At 34.4% G+C, this 22,267-nt stretch overlaps 2 protein-coding genes across 3 annotated transcripts in view; one reads left to right on the forward strand and one right to left on the reverse strand.

Moving 5' to 3' along the window:
- Positions 1-1,143: 1,143 nt before the first annotated feature.
- LOC120631668 (protein maelstrom homolog) lies at positions 1,144-12,939 on the reverse strand. Of its 2 annotated transcripts, none has more exons than XM_039901336.1 (11): positions 12,700-12,939; positions 11,554-11,749; positions 10,192-10,335; positions 7,288-7,518; positions 6,359-6,522; positions 5,731-5,874; positions 4,192-4,254; positions 2,959-3,037; positions 2,632-2,682; positions 1,913-1,978; positions 1,144-1,550 (listed from the first exon to the last, which is right to left on the reverse strand). In XM_039901336.1, the coding sequence occupies exons 1-11, from the start codon at positions 12,826-12,828 to the stop codon at positions 1,498-1,500; spliced, it is 1,320 nt and encodes a 439-aa protein (XP_039757270.1). In that variant the 5' UTR covers positions 12,829-12,939; the 3' UTR covers positions 1,144-1,497. The 2 variants fall into 2 exon arrangements, with proteins under 2 accessions (XP_039757270.1, XP_039757271.1); XM_039901337.1 differs by lacking the exon at positions 12,700-12,939 and adding an exon at positions 12,136-12,243.
- Positions 12,940-13,942: 1,003 nt separating this feature from the next.
- The window catches only part of LOC120631684 (alpha-(1,6)-fucosyltransferase), a 44,311-nt gene continuing 35,986 nt past the window's right edge, over positions 13,943-22,267 (forward strand). The window contains exon 1 of the mRNA XM_039901352.1: positions 13,943-14,093. The gene's annotated coding sequence lies outside the window, so the exon portion shown is untranslated. The remainder of the gene's footprint in view (positions 14,094-22,267) is intronic.

The following is a 22,267-nucleotide window of genomic DNA, read 5'->3' on the forward strand; positions in this document are numbered from 1 at the left end:
GAATACTTCAATTTAAATTATAGGAGTATTTGAAAGGACCATATTGTCATATTTTCTACACACATATAGTATTACTTACACAGATCTACAAATAGAGAATAGAGTTTACCGTATAGTACCGCAAGCGCCGCGAGTTTTATTCATCAGACGCTATGACAGCGTAAAATTAAGTAAGGCCACCAAATTGCACCCTTTTTCTCCAATACGGATATCCCTATTTTTTTTCTCGGTGTACAATAAAAGAGTTTCCATTCATTCTTAAAAACTGAAATTTCTTATTTCTTAATTCAAACGGACCAGTTGAAAGTCGATTTACTACATAAACTCCGTAATTAACTTATATGCTAAAAAAACGAAACGAATTTAGAATCTCAGCGTTTTTGAAAGTAGGTTTGAAAAAAAAAAAACATTGGCCGCTTTAGTCTGCGTTAATTTTAAATCTAACACAGATGTGACTTGTATAGAATAGAGAATAATCTAAATTTATAACTTATATATAAACGCCAAACCCTAGTAGTAGGTAGTCGGACTTTTATATGCCATTTCTTCTTATATCATAAAATTCTAACTTTTCATAAATTTCAGTGGAAAATATGTTAAACGTAAAAATATATATTTTTTTTAATCACAATTTTTTATTATATTTAAATATATTTATTAATACAACCATTTTTTCCTAAAAAAAAATAAAAATAAAAAAGCCTTTTAATTCTTGCTCACAACATACTGATAACATCAACAACACAAAATTAACAGAAAAATAAAAAAAAAATGACAAGTGATTCAATTAATAATTGTTATCTGGTGTTATATAACTTCTAGCAGGAACCCCTCTCATGCGAGGGTAAAGGCCTCCTCCAGAGATGACCACCGGTCTCTATCCTTGGCTATTTGCATCCAGTTTATGCCGGCAACTTTAGCGATATCGTCAGACCATCTTGCATACGGTCTGCCTACCTTTCTATGGCCTGCAGGACCTGGCCATGACGTCAGCCTTAATGTCCAACGGTCGTCAACCATCCTAGCTATGTGGCCTGCCTATCGCCATTTTAATCTTTGGGAGTAATGAAGGGCATCTTTTACCATCGTCTTTTGTCGTATGACATCATGGCGGATTTTTTGAATTCTTTTTATTTTCATCACACTTCTCTCCATACTCCTTTGACAAAATTTGATTTTATTTTTTATGATACGATAGGTGTATTTCCAGGTTTGGCACGCATAAGCGATTGACGGCAACAAACATGTATCCAAAACCTTTGAATTTACTTTTATTGGCATGCAGCATTTTAAAACTTCTTTTAAGCTCCAGGGAGGTGCAGACCAAAACCCTCCAGAGAATGACATTTTAAGTGACTCTACGAGTAACCTTTTTTTTTTTTTTTTTTACATTAAAGTTATATATATAGTCATAAAATAATATTCGCCCACGACCTGTCGGGAATACATTCTCAAAACGGCCTAAGTGTAGGTTATATTATTTAATAGGCGATCAATTTATTCATCATCATCAAGTTTGAGCTTGGTGAAGCTGCCAGGCATGGTAGGACCTGAAAAATAATTAAAACAATTAGTACTATTTAAAAAATATATATATTACGGCGCCATCTTAATTTTACGTCACGCTATCGTGTTCTTTCATTAATATTCATAATATTATTAAAAAAGTGGAGTATATATGCATAGACACAGTCATATATTTTTAAACAAATTGCTCTGCTGTTGTCCGGTAAAAATTAAAACGTTTTTACTGCATTTGTTGACGCATTGAAATTGACAAAGTTGTCACATTGCAAACTAGATGGCGCCACTTGTTTTATATATTTTTCTATCTCACGCTATAGTTTCGTTTGCATCATTTGCCATACTAATATTATAAATGCCTTTAGTTTTTTGAGTTTGTTATACTTACATCGGCCCGCTAGCGGAGTCGCGCCGGAGAATTCTGTCAGCTCAGGAGCCGCAAATCGGTCAGCGTCTAAACAAAACAATAAGGTTTGCATTTAAACGCTTATTATTTGCCTGAATGTAACAAACATCTTTGTTAGTACTAAATACATTAAATAAATATATTTGAGGCGAATAATTTTAACTTTAAATAAATAGAAACTAGTGAAGGAACTAGATGAACTAGGGAATCGCCTAGGCTTCGAACCTAAGCAATTTTTATAATTCCGTTGTACACAAATTACATCTATCTCGAAAGGTTCAGCCAGCGTTTGCAATGTAAGCCCACAAAATATGTTTATTCCACAATCTCGTAAAAACTGAATAGCAAAAGTATCTAAATACTGGGACCTTGCCCACGAGATCACTCCATGTGAAGTGTCGAGTCGACCGTTATTGTTCCGATAGTCGTTTCAGTCAATGGTATTCTCGCGGAAAGCTTCGTCCAATATCTTAAGAAGCTTTCGCTTGGTTGTTGTGTTACGACGTCACATTATAAATCTATGAATTTCTTTGCTTTTCTCTACTATCATATGCTTTTATACTACATAATAAAATCCTTTGCGAAGTTAAAAAGATCTAAGCGGGTGCGACTTTGTTTTATATGTAAAAATAGCCATATAGCCAGGTTGTATAGAATAGAGTAGTAAAAAACAAACTTGTTCCTTTTATAGTTACACTTACAATTGGTCTTCGGCATCCGGAGCGGTTTGTGGACTCTCTTTTCTTTTTGGCCTGAAATATAAAAATATGATTTAATCTATGACACTTTATTGTATAAAAATATTAATTTTATAACCCCCAATCTCACGTGAGATTTTCAAAACGTGGGTTTCTTACGTTGGTTAATGTTTTTTTGTTTCAAAAAAGGAAAAAAAAAATTGTGATATTTGCTGAGACCCCCCCTCATCAATAGATGAGATTTCGATCCACTCCTCTTAAACATTTCACGTAGTTTATGAACGCTCTTCTTACTTTTTATTTAAGAAAGTACTTTAGATTTCGGCTTACTGTCTATAGTTGTGCTAAGGGCTGAATATGACGTGTCGAAATGATCGCTGAGAGTCGTGTTGCATGACGACATGGCCTGCTGAAAAAAAAAACAATTAAAATATTGTTAATCCTTTTTAACCTTTTCTTTTTCTTTTTAGTTTTCCTGATAAAGGTTTCCTGGCAGATATCGCTGCTTAGCGATAAGGCCGCCTTTTGTATCCCAGAGCGTACTTGAAGTGTCTGTTCTTTTTTTATTATCCTGCACGGCTAGCTTGGGCTGGAGACAATTATATCCCCGGGGAAATGATAACAATGTATCTTCTCCCACAGCTTTATCAACTCTCCGAGCACTGGCGCACAAGTGGAAATAATATCCAAATAATATATGTGTAGTAATAAACGGGGATAAACTTCTCCTATTCATGTTCCCGTGTTTTAGCAGGTGGACACGTTAGTTATATCCTCTGTCAGAGGATATAGTCGGGGGCAGTGGCGTGCACAGGGTTATTGACCAGGGTATGCATAAAGAAGGAAGATGGCATAAAATTGAAAAATCCTTCCCTTTATGAGTTACACAAAAGTTTTAGGGTATGCAGTGCTTTTGTGCATGTATGAAGTGCACGCCACTGGTCGGAGGATATAACTTTTGTCTCCTGCCCGTGCTAGGCCTACTGAACTTAATGTGGTGTACAAATAAAGAGTAAAAATAAATTTGAAATTTTGGCTGTTGGTAACAATGATTAGGTCTCGGTTATTATCACAAACTACCATATTGATTTTGTTAATGAGAAAGTAGTATGTTTGGTTGAACCGCTAAACCGATGATGATATTTGACAGGATTTACAAATTAATACATTTGTATTGTATTTTTTACTTAAGTATGGATAAAATGGTAAACCAAGCTTGCTAAAACTTTGATTGGTTAGCTCGTCATCCTGGAGATAGAAAATGTCAGTATTCATAGGGATTAAAAATGAGATTAATTGTATTTTTGTGAGTAGTCAATTATTAAGTGAACTGAATAGTGAGTTAGTGAGTCAGCTAGTGAGAGAAAAGTATTAGCTTTATGTGAGGTTGATGACAGCAAGGATGGAGTCGAATCCGGTTAGTATCACTAACATGTCAAAGTAATTGTTAAAACCCGCCAACCCAAACATATAAGCGTCGTGGTGGGTTTATGCTTCAAAAACTTTCGTGGAACATCAATAGTGAGAATAAAATTGTATGATCAACTTGGTTGAATGGCTTACCCCGTATCCAGCAATACTTGGAGCGTTCCTGATTTTCTTTTGCTCTTGAAACACGTGAATACTCTGAAACATGCAATAATACGATTAAAGGGACATTCGGAAATAGTTTTGTGTCAGATGAAATTATTTACAAAATAAAAATTTGCATACAAACCATATTAAGTGTAAATAATGTTTTAAAATAGAAAAAAAAAACAAATATGTTAAAATAAATAAGAAAAACAAAAAAAATATATTTCCATAAGCAATTCTTCTTAATCGCACTATTGTTTTTAAGAAGAAATTCAAAAAATTGTACACAATAGATCGTAGCCGGTCGACGTGACACCAGGGACCAGACGAACCTGAGCCGCAAGCAGAAGAAGAAGAAGAAATTCACCTACTATCTTTGACTGCATCATCACTTACCACCAGGTGAGATTGTAGTCAAGGGCTTACTTGTAGTTGAATAAAAAAATAAGATAAACATTCATATCAAAGCGATTATAATTCGGCAACCTCCGCAATCGGCAATCGCTCCGTAGTGTTCTCTTCCAGGCAACCAATAAAATGGCGTAAACGACAAGGACACAATAAGGTGGTGCAAATATTAAACATAACCAAAAATAATACTTAATTATTAAGTAAATAAATATAATTAATAAAACCAACTGATATACAAAATACATACTTTTGAATGAATACAAATAATAAATATGTGTCATATAACAATATACTACGTAACACAATAAATATAGGAAAATAAATCCTCAAAACATAAAAAATAAATAAAAATGAAAATAAGGGATTCTTTTGTCTACCAGACAGAGCATCTACTACGATCAAACAGGTATCCTTTTATAAATCTATTCTTTAATGGCGTGGGTTAAAAACACCCAAGAAACCGCTATTGGTTGCAATCTGCAATGCAATCACTTTTATTGTATAATCACTTTTAAGTCGTGGGTTCGATTCCCACAACTGGACAATGTTTGTGAGATGAAAATGAATGTTTTTCAGTGTCCGAGTGTTTATCCATATATTATAAGTATTTATGTATATTAATCATAAAATTATTCATCAGTTATCTCAGTACCCATAACACAAAGGAAACAAAAGTGGCAAGTGTTGCACCATTTTGATATCTTGAGTAAATGGGCCTTCTTTTCAAATTCAAGGGTAGTATCATACTTTTTTTTTTCCAAAATTAAGTGTCAAAGTTAACTGACAAAATTTTTGTAAACCATGACTCAATTAAACTTAATTTATTTTACTAAATTAACAATTAACAGTTTTTTATTGTTATTTGTAGTTTCGATTTATAACACGGTTATTCTAGATGACGTCACATAAAATTCACTGCCAAATTGTGAAATTTGTGATCACGGTACTTAAAAATGCGATCAAGGGTGTCGAATTTCAACTTTTAATGGTTATTACTACTTAACTAAGTGACATGGATTTTTTTTCCTTATTTTCCTAGAACGGGTGTATGGGTTGGCTTGGCTTTTGGCCGGTACCATTTTATCGTTAAGTTTTGGGCCCTTCCTTAGAACTTACTTCTAGATCAAAATCGGCCGGCACGTGTTTCCCAGGCTGCGCATCCACTCCAGCGACGGGGCAACAGCTGTCCAGGATGGTGTAAACCCAGCGTTTAACGCGCGATAGACTGCATTCCACCGATTTATCGTTCTCTTCGTGATGCTGAAAAAAAGAAAAAAAAAACTTTTATAAATGGAAGCTTGTCTCGTATTTTTATTTTTATTCGCAGTAAGAAACTGCAAAAATCTAGCGATCCGCGGTGACGTGCATATGCACTATGCAGTATGAACAGGGTACGCAGATGATATAAATGAAGAAAACTCCAGTACGAGTATTTATAATACTCGTACTTAAGGCATTGTAAGAGTTATAAAAAGCCTACTCATAATTATTTATAAATCGTACTGGAGCTTTCTTAATTTTATATAATTTGCATACCCTCTATGCACGTAAACGTCGAATTTAAATTTATGACTTTAAAGTCAAAAAATCTCTGCGCATATCAAGTTATGCTGCCTATGACGTCACGAGTGCGGCCATGACATCCAACGAGCGTTTTCGCGGGAAATCATTTTTTTAAATTTAAATTACAATTTAAGAAATGCATGCTACAAACTTAAAACCCTTATTATTTATGGAGAATCACCTCACACCCGATTCCCGGAGTATACTTGAAACCGTCCTTTTTGAGTAGCGCCAAGGCGAGTGACTCCTTCGGGAACCCTTCATCGGGGCGGGTTCTGATGGCGTTGATCAGATTGAAGAATAACGTGTCCAGCTGGTAAATGCGGAACAGGGAGTCGTCTTCACCTGGAACATAAATAATAAAAGATTGGTTCGTTTGCTTATTTGTTATCGTTAACCTCTAAAACAATTAAATTCAAATTATCCTCTTATTCTTTCTTTCTTTTATTCCACTACAATCTAATATATATAAATCTCCTGTCACGATGTTTGTCCGCGATGGACTCCTAAACTACTTAACCGATTTTAAATTAAATTGGCATACCGTGAGCAGTCTGGTCCAACTTAAGAGATAGGATAGCTTAGATATTTAATTATAGTCGCAATTTTATTTTATTGCAAATTATTTGTCTATAATTAATTGACAGTCACATGTACTCATTTAAGGCTTAGCGATACTGAATACGATAAAAACAAAATCAGACGCAGACGAAGTCGCGGGTAACAGCTCGTATACATATAAATATTCATCAGTCATCTTAATACCGATAACACAAGCTACACTTACTTTTGGGGTAGATAGCGATGTGTGTTAATTGTCGATATATATTATTTATTTATTGGGATCTGGGCAGATACAGGGTATGCACAGGGTATGCACTAAGTGGGAAGTCAACTCTCCAAGATAGATTTCATGATATAAAATGAAAAAAAATCTCCACGTACGAGTTATAAAAAACTTTAGACATTGAAAGAGTTATAAAAGTCTACCATTAAGTTTTTATAGCTTCTTACTGGAGATTTTGTTCATTTTATACCACCTGCATGCCCTGTGCATAACCTCTATGCACGCCACTGGATCTCGGTGAAGATGGAAATTGACTGGCTTACCCGCTCGCCGGCACATCTGCAGTATGAAATTCTGTACTTCAGCGACCTTGTCCGGCATAGTGAATATCGGCGGCAGAACATCCGACTTCGGATCCTGTTGCTTCAAGTAGTCGATGATGTTAGCCAAGATCTGCATGTAGTTGGACCTCTTAGCGGTTTCGTCTGGCATATTAAGACCGAGATCCTGACTACCGTATTTAACATCCGAAGCATAGCCCACTGGAATCGAACCTGGATGGGGGTAGAAGACAATCTATATAACATAAGAGGTACCTCGCGACCTCGTAAATGTCAATCTTAAAAGATAGAAACCTGCTGTCAAAAACTGGGGAAAAACTATTTCATACGTGATTTTATCGAAACTTTAACCGTTTGCGCAGCGCACGTGGCGTAAGCTCTCAAATATTGGATAAAAGCAGGCGGTACGTTGCGGAAATCCATGATATATTATGAAAATTAAACTTAATTTGCTATACTCTGCGAAAACCAGGAGAATCTGTATGGTGTAATTAACTTGTTGAAATAAATAATTATTAAAACAATTATTATACAGATTCTCCTGAGTATTTTGCGATACGATGCCTGCGATTTCGCAGAGTATAGCAAATTAAGCTTAATTTTGATAATATAAACACTCAAAAGAAAAAAAAAATTTGAAACATTCTTCATTGGTGCTATGCTCCTATTAGTCTTAGCGTGATGGTATATACTTTATAGCTATCTTCGATAGATGGGCTATCCAACACTGAAATCATTTTTCAAATCAGACTCGTACCTGAATAAATCAGCCGTTTCAGTATAGATACTAAATAACCTAGATACCAACTGCAGCGCCATCATCCAGGGTGCCACCCAAACGCATACAAAAAAATTCAATCAAATCGGTCCAGCCCTTTAGGAGGAGTTCACGAAATACACACGCATAATAGAATTATATATATAAAGATAAAAACTATGTTCGTACTTTAGAAAAGAGCTGTACCATCGATATAATATAAAATTTATAACGCGAAGTAATAGTTTACATACAAGAGCTTTTTATATACTTGTGTCATTACTTGGAGAGTTAACCAAGCTGTGGGAGAAGATACAATTTTATTCTCTCCCTGGGGAAAAAAATGCCTTCTGCACATTCTAGGCTATACTGTAGGTTATTACAGAATAATAGGTAAATATATATATTACGCTGAACAGTGTGTATGACTGAAAGCGTTTATCCTAAGAAAATAAAGTGTCGAAAATTTGATATGGTTATTTTAGTTTCGTTGTCGCAAACTAGATGGCGCTACAACGGAAAAAACACACGATATCGTTGTGCTTTACCAAATACCATAAGTACGTGGCAACTTTCAACATTGAGTCAGCCTACATGACCTACCAAAAAGGTCGTGGGTTCGATTCCTAAGAGATTTTTGAAGTGGAATTGTACAACTTAGTACAACCACAATATAATAATGCTTGCTTATAAAAGTAAGAATGAAAGTTATCTAGAGAAGTCGATACTTTCACTTCACTAGTGCTAGATTTTATTGTTTACCGGTAACGCAATCGAATGTTACGCATGTAATTATGTCATAAAGATAACTATTTCATTAATAAATCTACGTAAGTAGCAAAACGCCGTTAGTTTCATAATCTCCTATAATCTTAAATCTCTGAACCAAATCAAATCGCTATATCAGTGCAATTTGCACCCTAAATCGCTCATTTGTATCGAAAATCGGGAAAGAAAACACTAAAAATTTAAAATATATTAATAAAATTACCTATTTCTTTCTATTAAAATATGGCAAATATTATTCGAGAATAGAGTTTGAGAAATCAATTAAGGTTTGAGTTTTAAAATAATTATATATGACATATAAAAGAAATTGTTGTTTTAATGATTGACACATTCTGAATTAGTATTTATATTTAGTGGTTACTGCACAATAGATGCAATTTCCACTTCAAAAATCCTTAGGAATCGAACCCGGGACCTTTATAAGGTCTATCCTACATTTCACCTGAGCTGCCGCTTACTTGTATTAGTTGGGTGAACACAACGATACCGAGTGTTTTTTCCGTTGCAGCGCCATCTAGCTTTCCACATCAAAACTAAATAAATTGAATCTAATTATTTTTGATGGTTGTAGTTTTTTTTGTTCTTAATAGGTTTAATTATTATATTAATTTTGTTGCAATTTTTGGTTGGTCATTAAAAAATATATAGCTCGCTGTACGTTTTATGCAGTATAAGAAGCGCCATCTACTTGACGTTCTCTAAACTAGCCTTAGATGACGCAACTTCAAACAACATCCACACAAATCTCTTAAACTAAACGAATATTTTATAACATACATGTAGTTCTATGTATTACATACGGAAAGGGATGGCAAAAATTAAGACCTGCCTATTTAGTTAAAGGATTGTGTGTAAAATAATTGGCATCAATATTTAGTATAGTTTGCTATGCCAACAGTTTCACATGTAGTCTATTGTATTTATATGTAATATTTTTTAATACAACATACAATGATATAATAAATATGTTAAAAAAATATTAATTGGTTGTTTAAAACTCGACAATACACATTTTCACCCTCAAACTTGCAATTAAAATTATAATGGCCACAGATTTGTCTGCGTGGGATTTAAAATAGTTAATACCATATTGTACAGTAGGTTAAAAGGTCCATTTTTAACTCACGAAATTTAGGAATTTGTAAATTGTAATTTTGCTCTGGGAAGGCCTGTAAACTGTAGCTTACTTTCATCTGAAGTATGCAAACAATGTCTGTGCTAAGAATCAGAATGTGGTAATTCAAATCAACCACTTTATTACGGTGACCAATAGAATTGAAATTTGTAAAACATTGTCAGAAAAGTTACTGAATAATGGGCATGGCTTTGTTATTCCTTACCAGGATTAATAATTTCATGATAGGAGTCCTTAATCCCTTCCTGTACATTGAATCGTAGCAAAGTGCTCTCACCAACTACATAATCCACACTGGCCTTGCAGTAGCAGTTGACATCCATTACGTATACATCCATTGTGTTCAGAGCTGTAACAGTAACATATTTGTTTTTTACTTATGGTACAGCCTTCGTTAGCTGGTTGGGTAGGTGTAATTTGACAAGAAATTGTTAGTGTTAGGCAATTATGACTGTCCACAACCTACATTTATAATAGTAGTTCATGTGGCAGAGCTCGTCCTGCACGGCTAGTATTGGCAGGAGACAATTATATCCCCCGGGCAGTGGCGCGCACTCCATATATGCACAAAAGCACTGCATACCCTAACATCGATATTATAACTCTAATAGGAGGAGAATTTGTACCGTTTTATGCAATTTTCCAGGTGTATGTATACCCTGGTAAGAAGCCCAGTGCACGCCACTGCCCCAGGAAAAGAATATAAATTTATCTTCTCCCACAGCTTTATCAACTCTCAGAGCACTGGCGCACAAGAGGAAATTATATCCAAATAATATATGTGTATTAATAAACGGGGGTAAACTTCTCCTATTCCATGTTCCAGTGATTTAGCAGGTGGGCAAGTTAGTTATATCCCTTGATATAATCGGGGGATATAATTTTTATCTCCCGCCCGTGCTAGCCCTGCTGGGAAGTACTACCACCATGCTTATTTCACCTACAACTAGGCTCAGGTTAATGTACATGCATAGGGCATCATATTCTAGGAGAGAAGTCATTTGTAGGATTGATTTTAAGCTTATATAATATTAATTCTAGGGTAATTTTGGATTTACTAATACATAAGGTAAAAAAAAATGTTATAACAAATTGATTATGATGCCTTTATTCATTTCTTTTAACTGCAATTTTAGATAAAGACAGGGTTTCACGGAAGCAACCTGTTCTCCTTTTATTCCTTCCTTCCTTATCTCTCACAAGGTATAAAATGAATGTTTAATTGTAAATTTGATATTTTGTAATGGAATTTTATTAAGAATGTATTAACCTTTTTAGACATCAAGAACTATATTACACCAGGAGTAGTCTGTACTTAAATTGTTTATGGTGTGCCAGTCATTCCTAAATGTTTAACCTAGTTTAGTATTAAGGCCAATTAATGGTGACAATAACTCTGCCATACACTTCACTAATAAGACAAGTCTATAAATAGTGCTTTATTTTTCTTCAGCAACTCTTTTAAAGGACTAGTCAGTTTAGTAAAGTTAGCAATATGTGTTAAAACAACTTGGCAACAATATCTACATATAACTTTTCGACAGTGATCAACAAACGTCATACATACTGTTAGTTCTCATATTTACTATATTTATAATGTCTCTCTTTTCATTCTCTATAGCTTCTTGGAGCTCCCTCGCTTGTTGATCTATTACAGCAAAAGGGATACCATTTGAGGTTAACTTGTGTTCAGATCCACTGTACTTTTGTCTTTCCTTCTTAGCTCTAGTCTCATATTTTGTGCGTACTGGAGGTGGAGCATCCTAAAATCAAAACAATTATATTTAAGAGCATATTATGAAATTGCGGAGTACATCTACTGTCTCCATATTAACACAATCCCTGATTGCAGCAGCTTTCCTTAACCTTCCTTTGGTCTGAAAGGAAATCTATAAGATTTAATTAATTTCCTACTTATCTTTAATTTTTTTTTTTTTTTAGTAATAATATCAACCTGAGGCATATTGATCAACCTCATAGGCCTACGATTACACTGGCAACCACACTCTGGACTGGAACTACTATTTGTACTGTAACAGCATCCATAAAGTCAGTACTCTGAGGAGGCTAATGAAAAAAAGGCAAATTGTTGTAGTGAAAGAAAGAAAGAAATTTATCCCCTAATTAGATCTACTAAAATATAACTAACCTGGGTCATTATTTACTATGGTATTGGAGTTGTATGTGAGCTGCTTGTTTTCTGCTGGACACAGTGTGCTCACAGACAGTCTTGTACCTAGTGAAAGGACCCTACCCTATACCCAATGTGAGAGATTTTAACTAGTGTCCTGGCAGCATACCCCTGTAACTTACCAGTCACTTAACAAATTGACAAATACGTTGCTGCGTAACTATGGCCAATGTAAACAGATAAGTAATGTAAATAAACTTTAGCCTTTTTAAGTAAGAAAAAGGGATAGATGATGACTGTGTCCTTTTCTCCCGCAAAAAAATAATGTCAGTTTGTTTATTTACCTTGATCTTTGTAGGGGAACATTACAAGACACATGTGTGACAGATAAACAAAGGTCAGAAACTCAGCAACAGAGGCCGGATTATTTAAATTTGAATGCTGATATTATATATAAGCTGTTGTTCAATATGTACCACAACATCCGGAGAAGATATTCCAATACATTTGTTTTGCCGCCAAGATTTTGTGGTACGTTTATGTAGCTTCAACCTTTAACAATATATGAGAGAAATCGCTCACCCTCCAAAGTGGCCCTGCAGCTTCAGCAACTTCTGCCATGTTACCGTAGTTTATGCCTTTTTTCCGTTGTTCTTCTTTAAAATCAACCATGTAGAAATAAAATGCGTTCCTCGGGGGCTTTTTCGGCATTTCGTTAGGGAGTATCTTTCCTGAAAATTCTCAGCACAATTTGATGAAAATATAGAGTTTCTGCAAAAGTAGGTAGGCAGCGGTAGAAAACGGAAAAAGGAGAAAAATAAACCACCAGAGACACTGCACAGACCATTTACCACAGAACAATGACACTCCTAGAGAAGAGAATTATATAGTTTGGCAGTTGGTTAAAGGGCTGATGCCGGCTGAAACTGATAGCTAAAATCGTATTTTAGTAAAAAAAAAACCAAACAAACCATTCGGACTTTCTGCAAGATATGGCACCAATAGGCCATCTCTCGAATATTAATCTGATGACTAATTCTAGTTCTCTAGTTGGGAACTCTGCTACATCTACAAATATCTCATTTTTGGAGATATCAAGGGTTTTGTTGATATAAAATGCAAATTAAAATTGCAATTGCATGCAAAATTGCAAAAAATATTTTCCGCGTAAAAGCTCGCCTTGTCAGACATAACTATAATTAAATAATGTTTTTTAATAAGAATTTTATTAAAAATTATATTTATCAGTCAAATCTTTAATATTAAATATATAATCTCAGGGATTTCTATACGATTTTACAAGAACTACATTACTAAGAAGTACCTCTTAAAGTTTAGCACATGTAAACCTTATGAATCTTTTTTTTTCGGTTCTAGTCGAATTTTTCGGTGACTTAGTTGCAATTTTTTTGTAACTTCTTGCAGAAAACCTCAATTAAGCTAAATTATTTAAATCTCTCAAATTATCTAAACGATGATGAAACCCAATAATCATGTTCTTTTGCGTGGTTTATAGTGGATAAACAGACACATTTATATTACTTCAAACTGAAGAGCTAGTGGAAATAATATAAATCGTATTTAATACGTTTTTCGATTCCTTATATTTTACATCGATATATCGTAATAATAATATAACCATAAATGTTATTTGACCACTCAAAAAATATCGATGTCGAAACATCAGTTTATTTGTGCACGCGAATCGCTCTGTCGTTTGAAGATTACAGGTTCTGGTTGATGTGTTGTTCTTTTCACCGTTCACTGTTGTTCTTTTCACCGTTCACTGTTCACTGTTCAGTGTAGTTCTGTGGTGTAACAGTAGTTCGCACTTCGCGTTTGTCACTTTGTGTTTTTTTATTTCAGTTAAAGTTTAGACTGTAAACTGGTTTTGTGATAAAATATAATTATAGTTGTGAAAAAGTGTATTAAACATATTTACCATTGACTGTGTGTGAAGATAATATTTTTACGAGGTAAGATAGGCCTTTAATTTAATTTTGTGAATAATATTGTTACAATTCCATCGTTCTATCTTCAAAACATTTCTGTATCCAGTTGGATTACGATCTTATTTCCAATGTTTTATTCCTATACATTTTTAGTTTTAATTCATAGTACTTACTCGGTGGGGCCAGATTGGTCTTAAATCATTTATATCCGGCGTCACAGAGTTCATGGGTGATATTTATCGCCACTCCTCCCGTTATAAATTCAGAGGAATGATTTATTCAGTACATTAGTTATAAGTCAAAACCATAATCAATCACGTTTCTTTTTTGTTTTGTTCATTTTTTTTTGTTCATTATCAAAAAGTTGCCGAGGAATAGAAAAATAAAAATCGGGTGCTCAAGACTGGGCTAAGTGCTAAAATAGAGTTTTTTATATTATTTATAGAGCATAAAACTCTTACTCAATCAAGCTTACTAATTACTAATTGTAGTCATTTCTTCCTTTTGATGATCCCCTAGAGCTAACCAATTCAACGGGTAATAAGATTTTACAATGAGTTATTACTATGGCAATCCCAAGGGAAACATAGTTAGTCATAGGACATTATAATTCCTTGATGATTTTAGAATTTACTGTATTAAAACACATAGTTTGCAATATTACTTATTATTATTCTACTATAATCTTAAATTGTTATTATGGTAAACCCCTCTTTTTGAATATTACTTTCTCCATCTACTCACTGTAATAGATATATAGATTACAAATGTTTCAATTAGTTTAAGTGTAGTTATCTGTTAGTCTATCTTGTGCTAGGTTAGGTATGGCAGTATAGCAATACCAGCCCAGAGCTAAGAAATCAGCAATTTTATTTACTTTAACTCATTATTAGTATTGCTACTATACAATAATAATTGTTAAAGCACACCAATTTATTTTGCATATACTTTAATGCACACACATGATAAAAGCTATAAGATGTTAATAGGCTGAGATAAAAAGGTTTATTTGAATAAAAGTATTTAAGTTCTCCAGCCTCCCTATACATCTCTAACTTTTGAGAATGCTGTGCATTTTAACATTGTGAGGTAGGTGTCTTTGACATGTGAAGTCTATTAATCTAAACTTTGCCAGTATGGTGGACTATGGCCTAAACTCTTCTCTTCTAATAATAAATAATAAATATACTACGGACAATACACACATCACCATCTAGCCCCAAAGTAAGCGTAGCTTGTGTAGGTAATTATTTTATCAATCCAGTCTAGTTTCCATACTGATTTCGCTTATATATTTACTAATGGACAACACACCAAATCTGCTTATATTCAGACAGACTGATTGCAGATAGCTCATATCCAATACATATACCAAAAAATTACATATGTATATATATTTACAGGTGGTAAATATATATATTCAAATTTGTTTAAAGGAAATTGCATTCAATTCTACAATAAACTATCCGTTGACATCTTGGAGATGTCTCTTAAAAAGTTCAAAGGTTGTATTAAACGTAAGCTTATAGAAAAGTCCTATTATAGTATAAAGGACTATGTAATCGATAAAAATGCTTGGGTGTGAATTATTGCTCTAACCAGGTTGCTCTTCTACATTGTGAGATGGTGATAACAAAAAAAAAACACCTGGCTAAGTTTGTTGTGGGCTTCTTCTTAGACCAGGATGCGTTTGGAACCCTCGTAGCTTTAGTTTTAAGTTTACGAATGTGGTTATCGCCATCATCTTACTACGGTGTAATTCTTATGTACGCATCAAAAGTGCCAACTATGGGCCTACTTGAATGAAGATATTTTTGACTTTGACTTTGACCTTGACTATTCTATACTGGAGATTTTCTTCATTTTATATCATCTGCATACCCTACACACGGCACTGCCTATGTGTCTGCAGGACACACTGATTTGGAACCGGATCTATGTGCACACACTAGTTTTTTTTTAATTGACAGAAATCTGTAAACCAGAAATAAAGGCTAATTATTATTATTAAGGACTAGTGGTCCACGTAATAAACCCACCTTAAAAGATAGACATACGCTGTTGAGGACTTTTTTTTTTAACTTCAAACTGGGATCAACTTTGTCTTACATAATTTTATCGAAACTAACCGTTTACGCAGTGCATGCAGCGAAAGCTTTTAAAAAGAAAAAAAAAACCAACGATTTTGAAACATTCTTAAGAAGCGCTATGCTCCTATTTGTCTCCCTTCCTCGATAGATGTGCTATCAAACACTGAAAGAATTTTTCAAATTGGCCCAGTAGTTCCTGAGATCATCGCGGTCAAGTAAACAAACAAAATCTTCAGCTTTATATGTTAGTTATGTATCTTAATCTTATAAGATAAATTTACATTAACAAATAAATTAATAAACTTTGAAGGAGGTGATGGTCACATCACCCGTGTTGCGGCGTGGTGGGCGACTGCTTGCTTACTGCATCTTTAAAATTTTCCTGTAGATCCTAAATGAACAATAATATAGTTCATTAAACACAACATATACTATACTTCTGTTAAATAAAACATTATAGGTAGTCTAAGATAGAATGAAAAAAGTTTTAACAGGTGAACACATCTGCCCCTCAGCTATAAACCTGTATTCTGGGCGTCAGTACTCTCCTTTTATAGAATGGCACTTAAATTTATACTTCATTAAGATAAAATACAGAAAAGGATAGTATATTATAATAAGTTTAAAAAGCAATTTTGTGGACCTTCCCAGTGTAGCCATGTGTTACTTTAACCAAACAAACAGAATAGGTTTTTCTAGAGCATCAGCTAGTTTATTAATATACAGACTTGTTTACTTTGAAGATAACCTTTATATTCAGTACTTACCTACTATGGCGCCAAATGCCTGTTAAAAAGATTTATAATAACTCAGCATAATAATTGATTACTTACTTTTAATTTATTCTATTACTAGCTGTTGCCCGCGACTTCGTCTGCGTTTTATTTTGTTTTTTGATGTGGCATTCAATTTAGTTGTGGTTCTAAAAAAAATATTGTGTTCAGTATCGCTAAGCCTTAAATGAGGTGTTTGCTGTTGTCCGCTGAGGAGTTCTGTCCTCTATCTCCAACCACATTCATCAGATCTACACAAAGTTTGGGCAAAATTAAACACATTGTAACCTCTATAGTACAGAAATAATTATTTACTTAATTCGGTTATAATTTGTCGGAGTTAGGTATGGTGTAAAATCGTAAAACACTTTTATTCTCTATTCCAAAGGAACCTAGCTTAATGTCGAAATAAAAAGTAGCCTATATTACTTCTAACATTTCCATGAATATGTGTACAAATCATGAGGATTGGTTATATTGACATTTATAATATTAGTAGGGATTAGTAGGGAAGGGGGTTTACCACTATAACACAGCTTACGGTTCGTATGACACAGATTAATAATAAGAGATTTTAAGAGAAACTATAAAATCACACACATAAAGAAGAAATTTCTTTCCCCCTCTGTAACTGTTTAGAGCTAATCGCTGATTTTTGCAATATCATATTTATTCCAGTACACTACAATAGGTAGAAATCACTTGAACCTATAACGCCACTTGTAACGGCCAAAAAACTTAACTGGGCACACAGGGGGGTGGTCGCAGTAGATAGTAGTCCCAAGGTAATTTTGGACGTGCAGATACACAAGTTTAAACAATGTGTTTAAAGCACATTTAATAAATCGTGGTTACTATACGATCGACGAATTTCTTAACGAAAATGCTGCTTGGAAGCAGGCTACACTTTCATCTCTCACCAGGTAGAAAAATTATTATATATCTTATATATATATATTTCTTGTGTGCGTGTGTATATCACTGAACTCCTCCTAAACGGCTGGACCGATTTAAATGAATTTTTTGTTATGCTTTTGGATGGCACCCTGGATGGTTTAGATTCACAAATCAGCCGGACGGATGGCGCTGGGGTCCGCTAGTATATATATATTTTTTCGTAGTAAACTGTAAAATTATGTTGAAAAAGAGCAATCTGCTGAGTATCTTGCCGGCTCTTCTCGGTGGAATCTGCCTTCCGAACCGGTGGTACAGTCACTACAAACAGACTGACTTGACGTTTCAAAAGTGCTTATAAACTGGGCCTACTTGAAATAAATGAATTTTGAATTTTGAACTGAAGACACTACTGCCCGTTTTCTGTTAATTTTCCTTAGTTACCTTGTGAGACACTTGTGGGAAGAGGAGAGGTAGTGACATATATATATTATGATCTGCCGGTACCACAAGGCTTTGAATAATTATATATACTGATTATATTGAGCATAGGTATGCACCGCTTTTAATCTGTTTTCCTAGTCCTAAGGTTGCTTGGCAGAAATACTGAGCCAGTATGCTTGGATTCCATAGGATCATAGATATTTAATATCTATTATGTTATGTTATTCAATATAATAGGATTTACCTAGAAGCTTACGTTTAATATGAACATTGAATTTATTGAGACAACGTCGAGTCGTCATTCCATAAGTATTCTATATTATCTATACTTCTATACCAATACTATATTAAGTATATTTATTTATTATTTATTATTTATTAATACTAAATATCTCAGTGGGTAGGACTTCGACTTTACATTCGTTGGGGCGAATTCGAATCCCAGCCTCGTAACTTTTCTAAGTTATGTGCGTTTTAAGCAATTAATTAAGTTTTAAGCAATAAACCGCTGAAGCAAGTGCTGCACTTGCTTCAGCGGTGAAGGTGCGCGCAAAAGTAATGTGAAGTTTTAACCACTAGGCTAATACCGTTCGGAGGTTGTTTAACAATAAGTTATTTTAACTGCGTATACGTACGTAATTATTTGTTAACATGTTGAGTACCAGATTCGTCCTCGCTGAGTTTCTACCTCTTGTTAAATTAACGCTGCCGCCTTATGTGCTAACAACCATTTAGTACTGTGCGTAAAGTTTCTTTGTTATGTAAATTGTCACACATAATCAACTTCTTCAAAATGTTTCTTAATGTTTTAGTCTAAACAGAGATAGTGTTTTGTCGGCTAAAATACTCTTCAAGCCGGAAAGCCATTTTTTTTTTTAAATTTTCCTATACAACTTAGCCGTTGACAGCAATCTCAATGCGGTTTATGGCAGTTATTTATTTATATTATTAGTAATCCAACAGCGTTACAAATTATTTTGCTTAGGGGTTTATCTGCTAAAAAAATTAAATAGTTCAAACAAACTAAAAAACACGCTTGGTATAAAAAACTAAACTAATTTCTACCTTTTATTAAGTTTATTTATAAAAGCGATTTTTTTAGTTTTTTTTGATCTATGATTTTTATTAGAGCAAAATTAATCGGTAACCAATTCACCATCAAAGAGACAATTACAGATTAAGAAATGGAATAATCTTATCAAATTAGTATATTGTCATCCGTCCTTGATATATCTTCAAAGTTTGAACGAAATCAGACCGTTTGAGGAGGGTCAAAATCAAGTCCAAAGGAGTCGGTTACAAACAAACCAACAAAGCTAATAAAAATCTTATTTTTTATATTGAAAATTGGAATAATCTTCTCAATTTAATGTATTGTCATCGGTGATCGGTCCTCGATATGTCTACAAAGTTTGAACGAAATCTGACCGTTTAAAGTGGGTCAAAATAGCGTCCAAAGAAGTCGGTTACAAACATACAAACATACAAGTGAAGCTAATATAAAGCGTGTAATAAGGCCAAATCTAGATTACAAATATAAACTGTGACAATGAAGCAATAGGTGCAAGTACAACATATACAAAACAATCAGTTACGATATTCACAACTGAATGAATGAGTGTGAGTGGGTGTGAGTGTGCGTAAGTGTGTGTGTGTTATATTAAATCCATAACCCTAATCGGTTTCTACGCGACATCGTACCGGAACGCTTAATCGCTTAGCGGCACGTCTTCAATGCGTGCTTATATTTTGAAGCAAGAAACCGTGGGAATCATTGCCATCATATATACTCACAGTAAAAGAACAATATAAAGATTATATAAATAAACATTGTTTTCTTCATGAACTCTGTATTAAGTGCGTAGGGCGTCACGCATCAAATCCTTGGGGATTCCGGTCTAGTAAAGCCTTAAACGGCTTTTCCTAGCGTAGCTGCAATGGAGCCTGCGCTAGACGTTTTATTTAATGTTTCGAAATATTTAAAACTAAAGTTATTTATAATATACAACGTTATAGATCTCATAGATCTTCTATTAACGTTGATATCGAACTCCTAAATAAACATTTTTCTACTTCTGATACAATTAATAGTTCCGATAAAGAACGTACTCTTAGTATTCTTTCTTCCCACTCAACTCCTAACTTTTTACCATTTACCTTCGAGTCTTTTACTGAATGTGATGTTAAGAAGAGCATAATATCCATTGCATCGAATGCTGTTGGTGTAGATAGCATTACCCGTAATATGATCATTCCAATTCTTGACGTTGTTTCCCCTATTCTAACCCATATCTTAAACTCTTCCATTCTCTGTAGCAAATTCCCTGAAGAATGGAAGTTTGCTCAGATTATTCCTCTACCTAAAAAAAACAACCCTTCATCGTTTTCTGATTTTCGCCCCATTTCTATATTACCATTTCTCTCAAAAGTTCTTGAAAAACTCGTATCTCAACAACTTAGTCTCTTTCTTAATAAGAATAACCTTCTCAGTTCTTTGCAATCTGGCTTTCGTCCTGGTCATAGTACGGCTACTGCTCTTGCTAAAGTAACTGATGATATTCGATGGGCGATGGATAACAAGCAGCTAACAATTCTTATTCTGCTTGACTTTAGCAATGCCTTTAATACAGTTGACTTTGACATCTTGCTTAGTCTTTTACGCTCTATTAACATATCTCCATCAGTAATAGACTGGTTTCGGAGTTACCTCAATGGCCGTCGACAGCGCATTCAGATTGACGAATCCTTTTCGTCTTGGTGTGATGTAGCGGCTGGGGTACCTCAGGGTGGCGTGTTATCTCCTTTACTTTTTTCTATTTTCATTAACTCTATTACTCAAAACATCTCTTCTCTCTATCACATGTATGCAGATGATATCCAAATATATCGCTCATCTACCCTTCAAAATCTTGGTTCTGCTATTGCAGCTATAAATAATGATATGGCTGCAATTTCTGAGTGGAGCAGGCAATATGGGCTAAAGGTCAATCCTGCAAAATCAAAAGCTATCGTTATTGGTAGCTCAGGAATGATCGCGAGGGTTGATTGGCTGAGCATTCCTTCTGTTATTTATAATGGCATCGCTATTCCTTTTTGTGACTCTGTGAAAGATCTTGGTGTATACCTCGACCGGGAATTGTCATGGACAGTGCATGTCAAAGAGCTGAGTCAGAAAGTGTTTGTGGCGATGAGCTCGTTGCGAAGGCTGCAATCATTTCTTCCAATTCCGACCAAAGTTATGCTAGCACATTCTCTTTTTCTATCTATTCTCGATTATGCGGATGCAAGCTTTCTTAATCTGACCGAGGATCAGCTTAATAAACTTGAGCGTCTTCAAAATCTGGCTATTCGGTTCATATTTGGCCTTCGCAAATATGACCATGTTTCCGTATTTCGACAAAAACTCAAGTGGCTTCCTATTCGTCGTCGCCGGGATATGCATGTACTTTCTCTTCTGTACTGTGTGTTATTTCATCTAAATACTCCCTCGTATTTAAAAGAGAAGTTCACTTTTCTTGGTGAGCAATCTGGTGTAAGATCGTGCCGTGCGCTGACGCTGTGTATGCCTTATCATAAGACAAAATTTTATAAGCGTTCGTTTAGCGTACGAGCTGTGGAATTGTGGAATGCGCTTCCATTGAGCATACGACGATCCAAATCACTGGCGATATTTAAAAGAGCAGTTAAGGCCCATTATATTGTTAACGACTTTTAATAGTATGTATATATGTACTTACTCATTTATTGTATGTTAAAGTATTTAATTATGTAAGTGTTGTTATTATATATATTAGTTTATTTTTATATTTATTTATTTATTATATTATTTACTTTTTATCTATTTGTGCACACTAGTTTATGTATTGGCATGTAGTTATTTGCATGTATGTATTTTAATATTTGTACCACCAGCAGTCTATTCTCCTCTTCTTTTTTTTTTTTTTCCTAATTCTAAGGTTGCCTGGCAGAGATCGCTATTAAGCGATAAGGCCGCCTT

Source organism: Pararge aegeria, chromosome 18 (genome assembly GCF_905163445.1).
Source record: "Pararge aegeria chromosome 18, ilParAegt1.1, whole genome shotgun sequence".
In the NCBI taxonomy this organism is placed as follows: Eukaryota; Metazoa; Arthropoda; class Insecta; order Lepidoptera; family Nymphalidae; genus Pararge; species Pararge aegeria.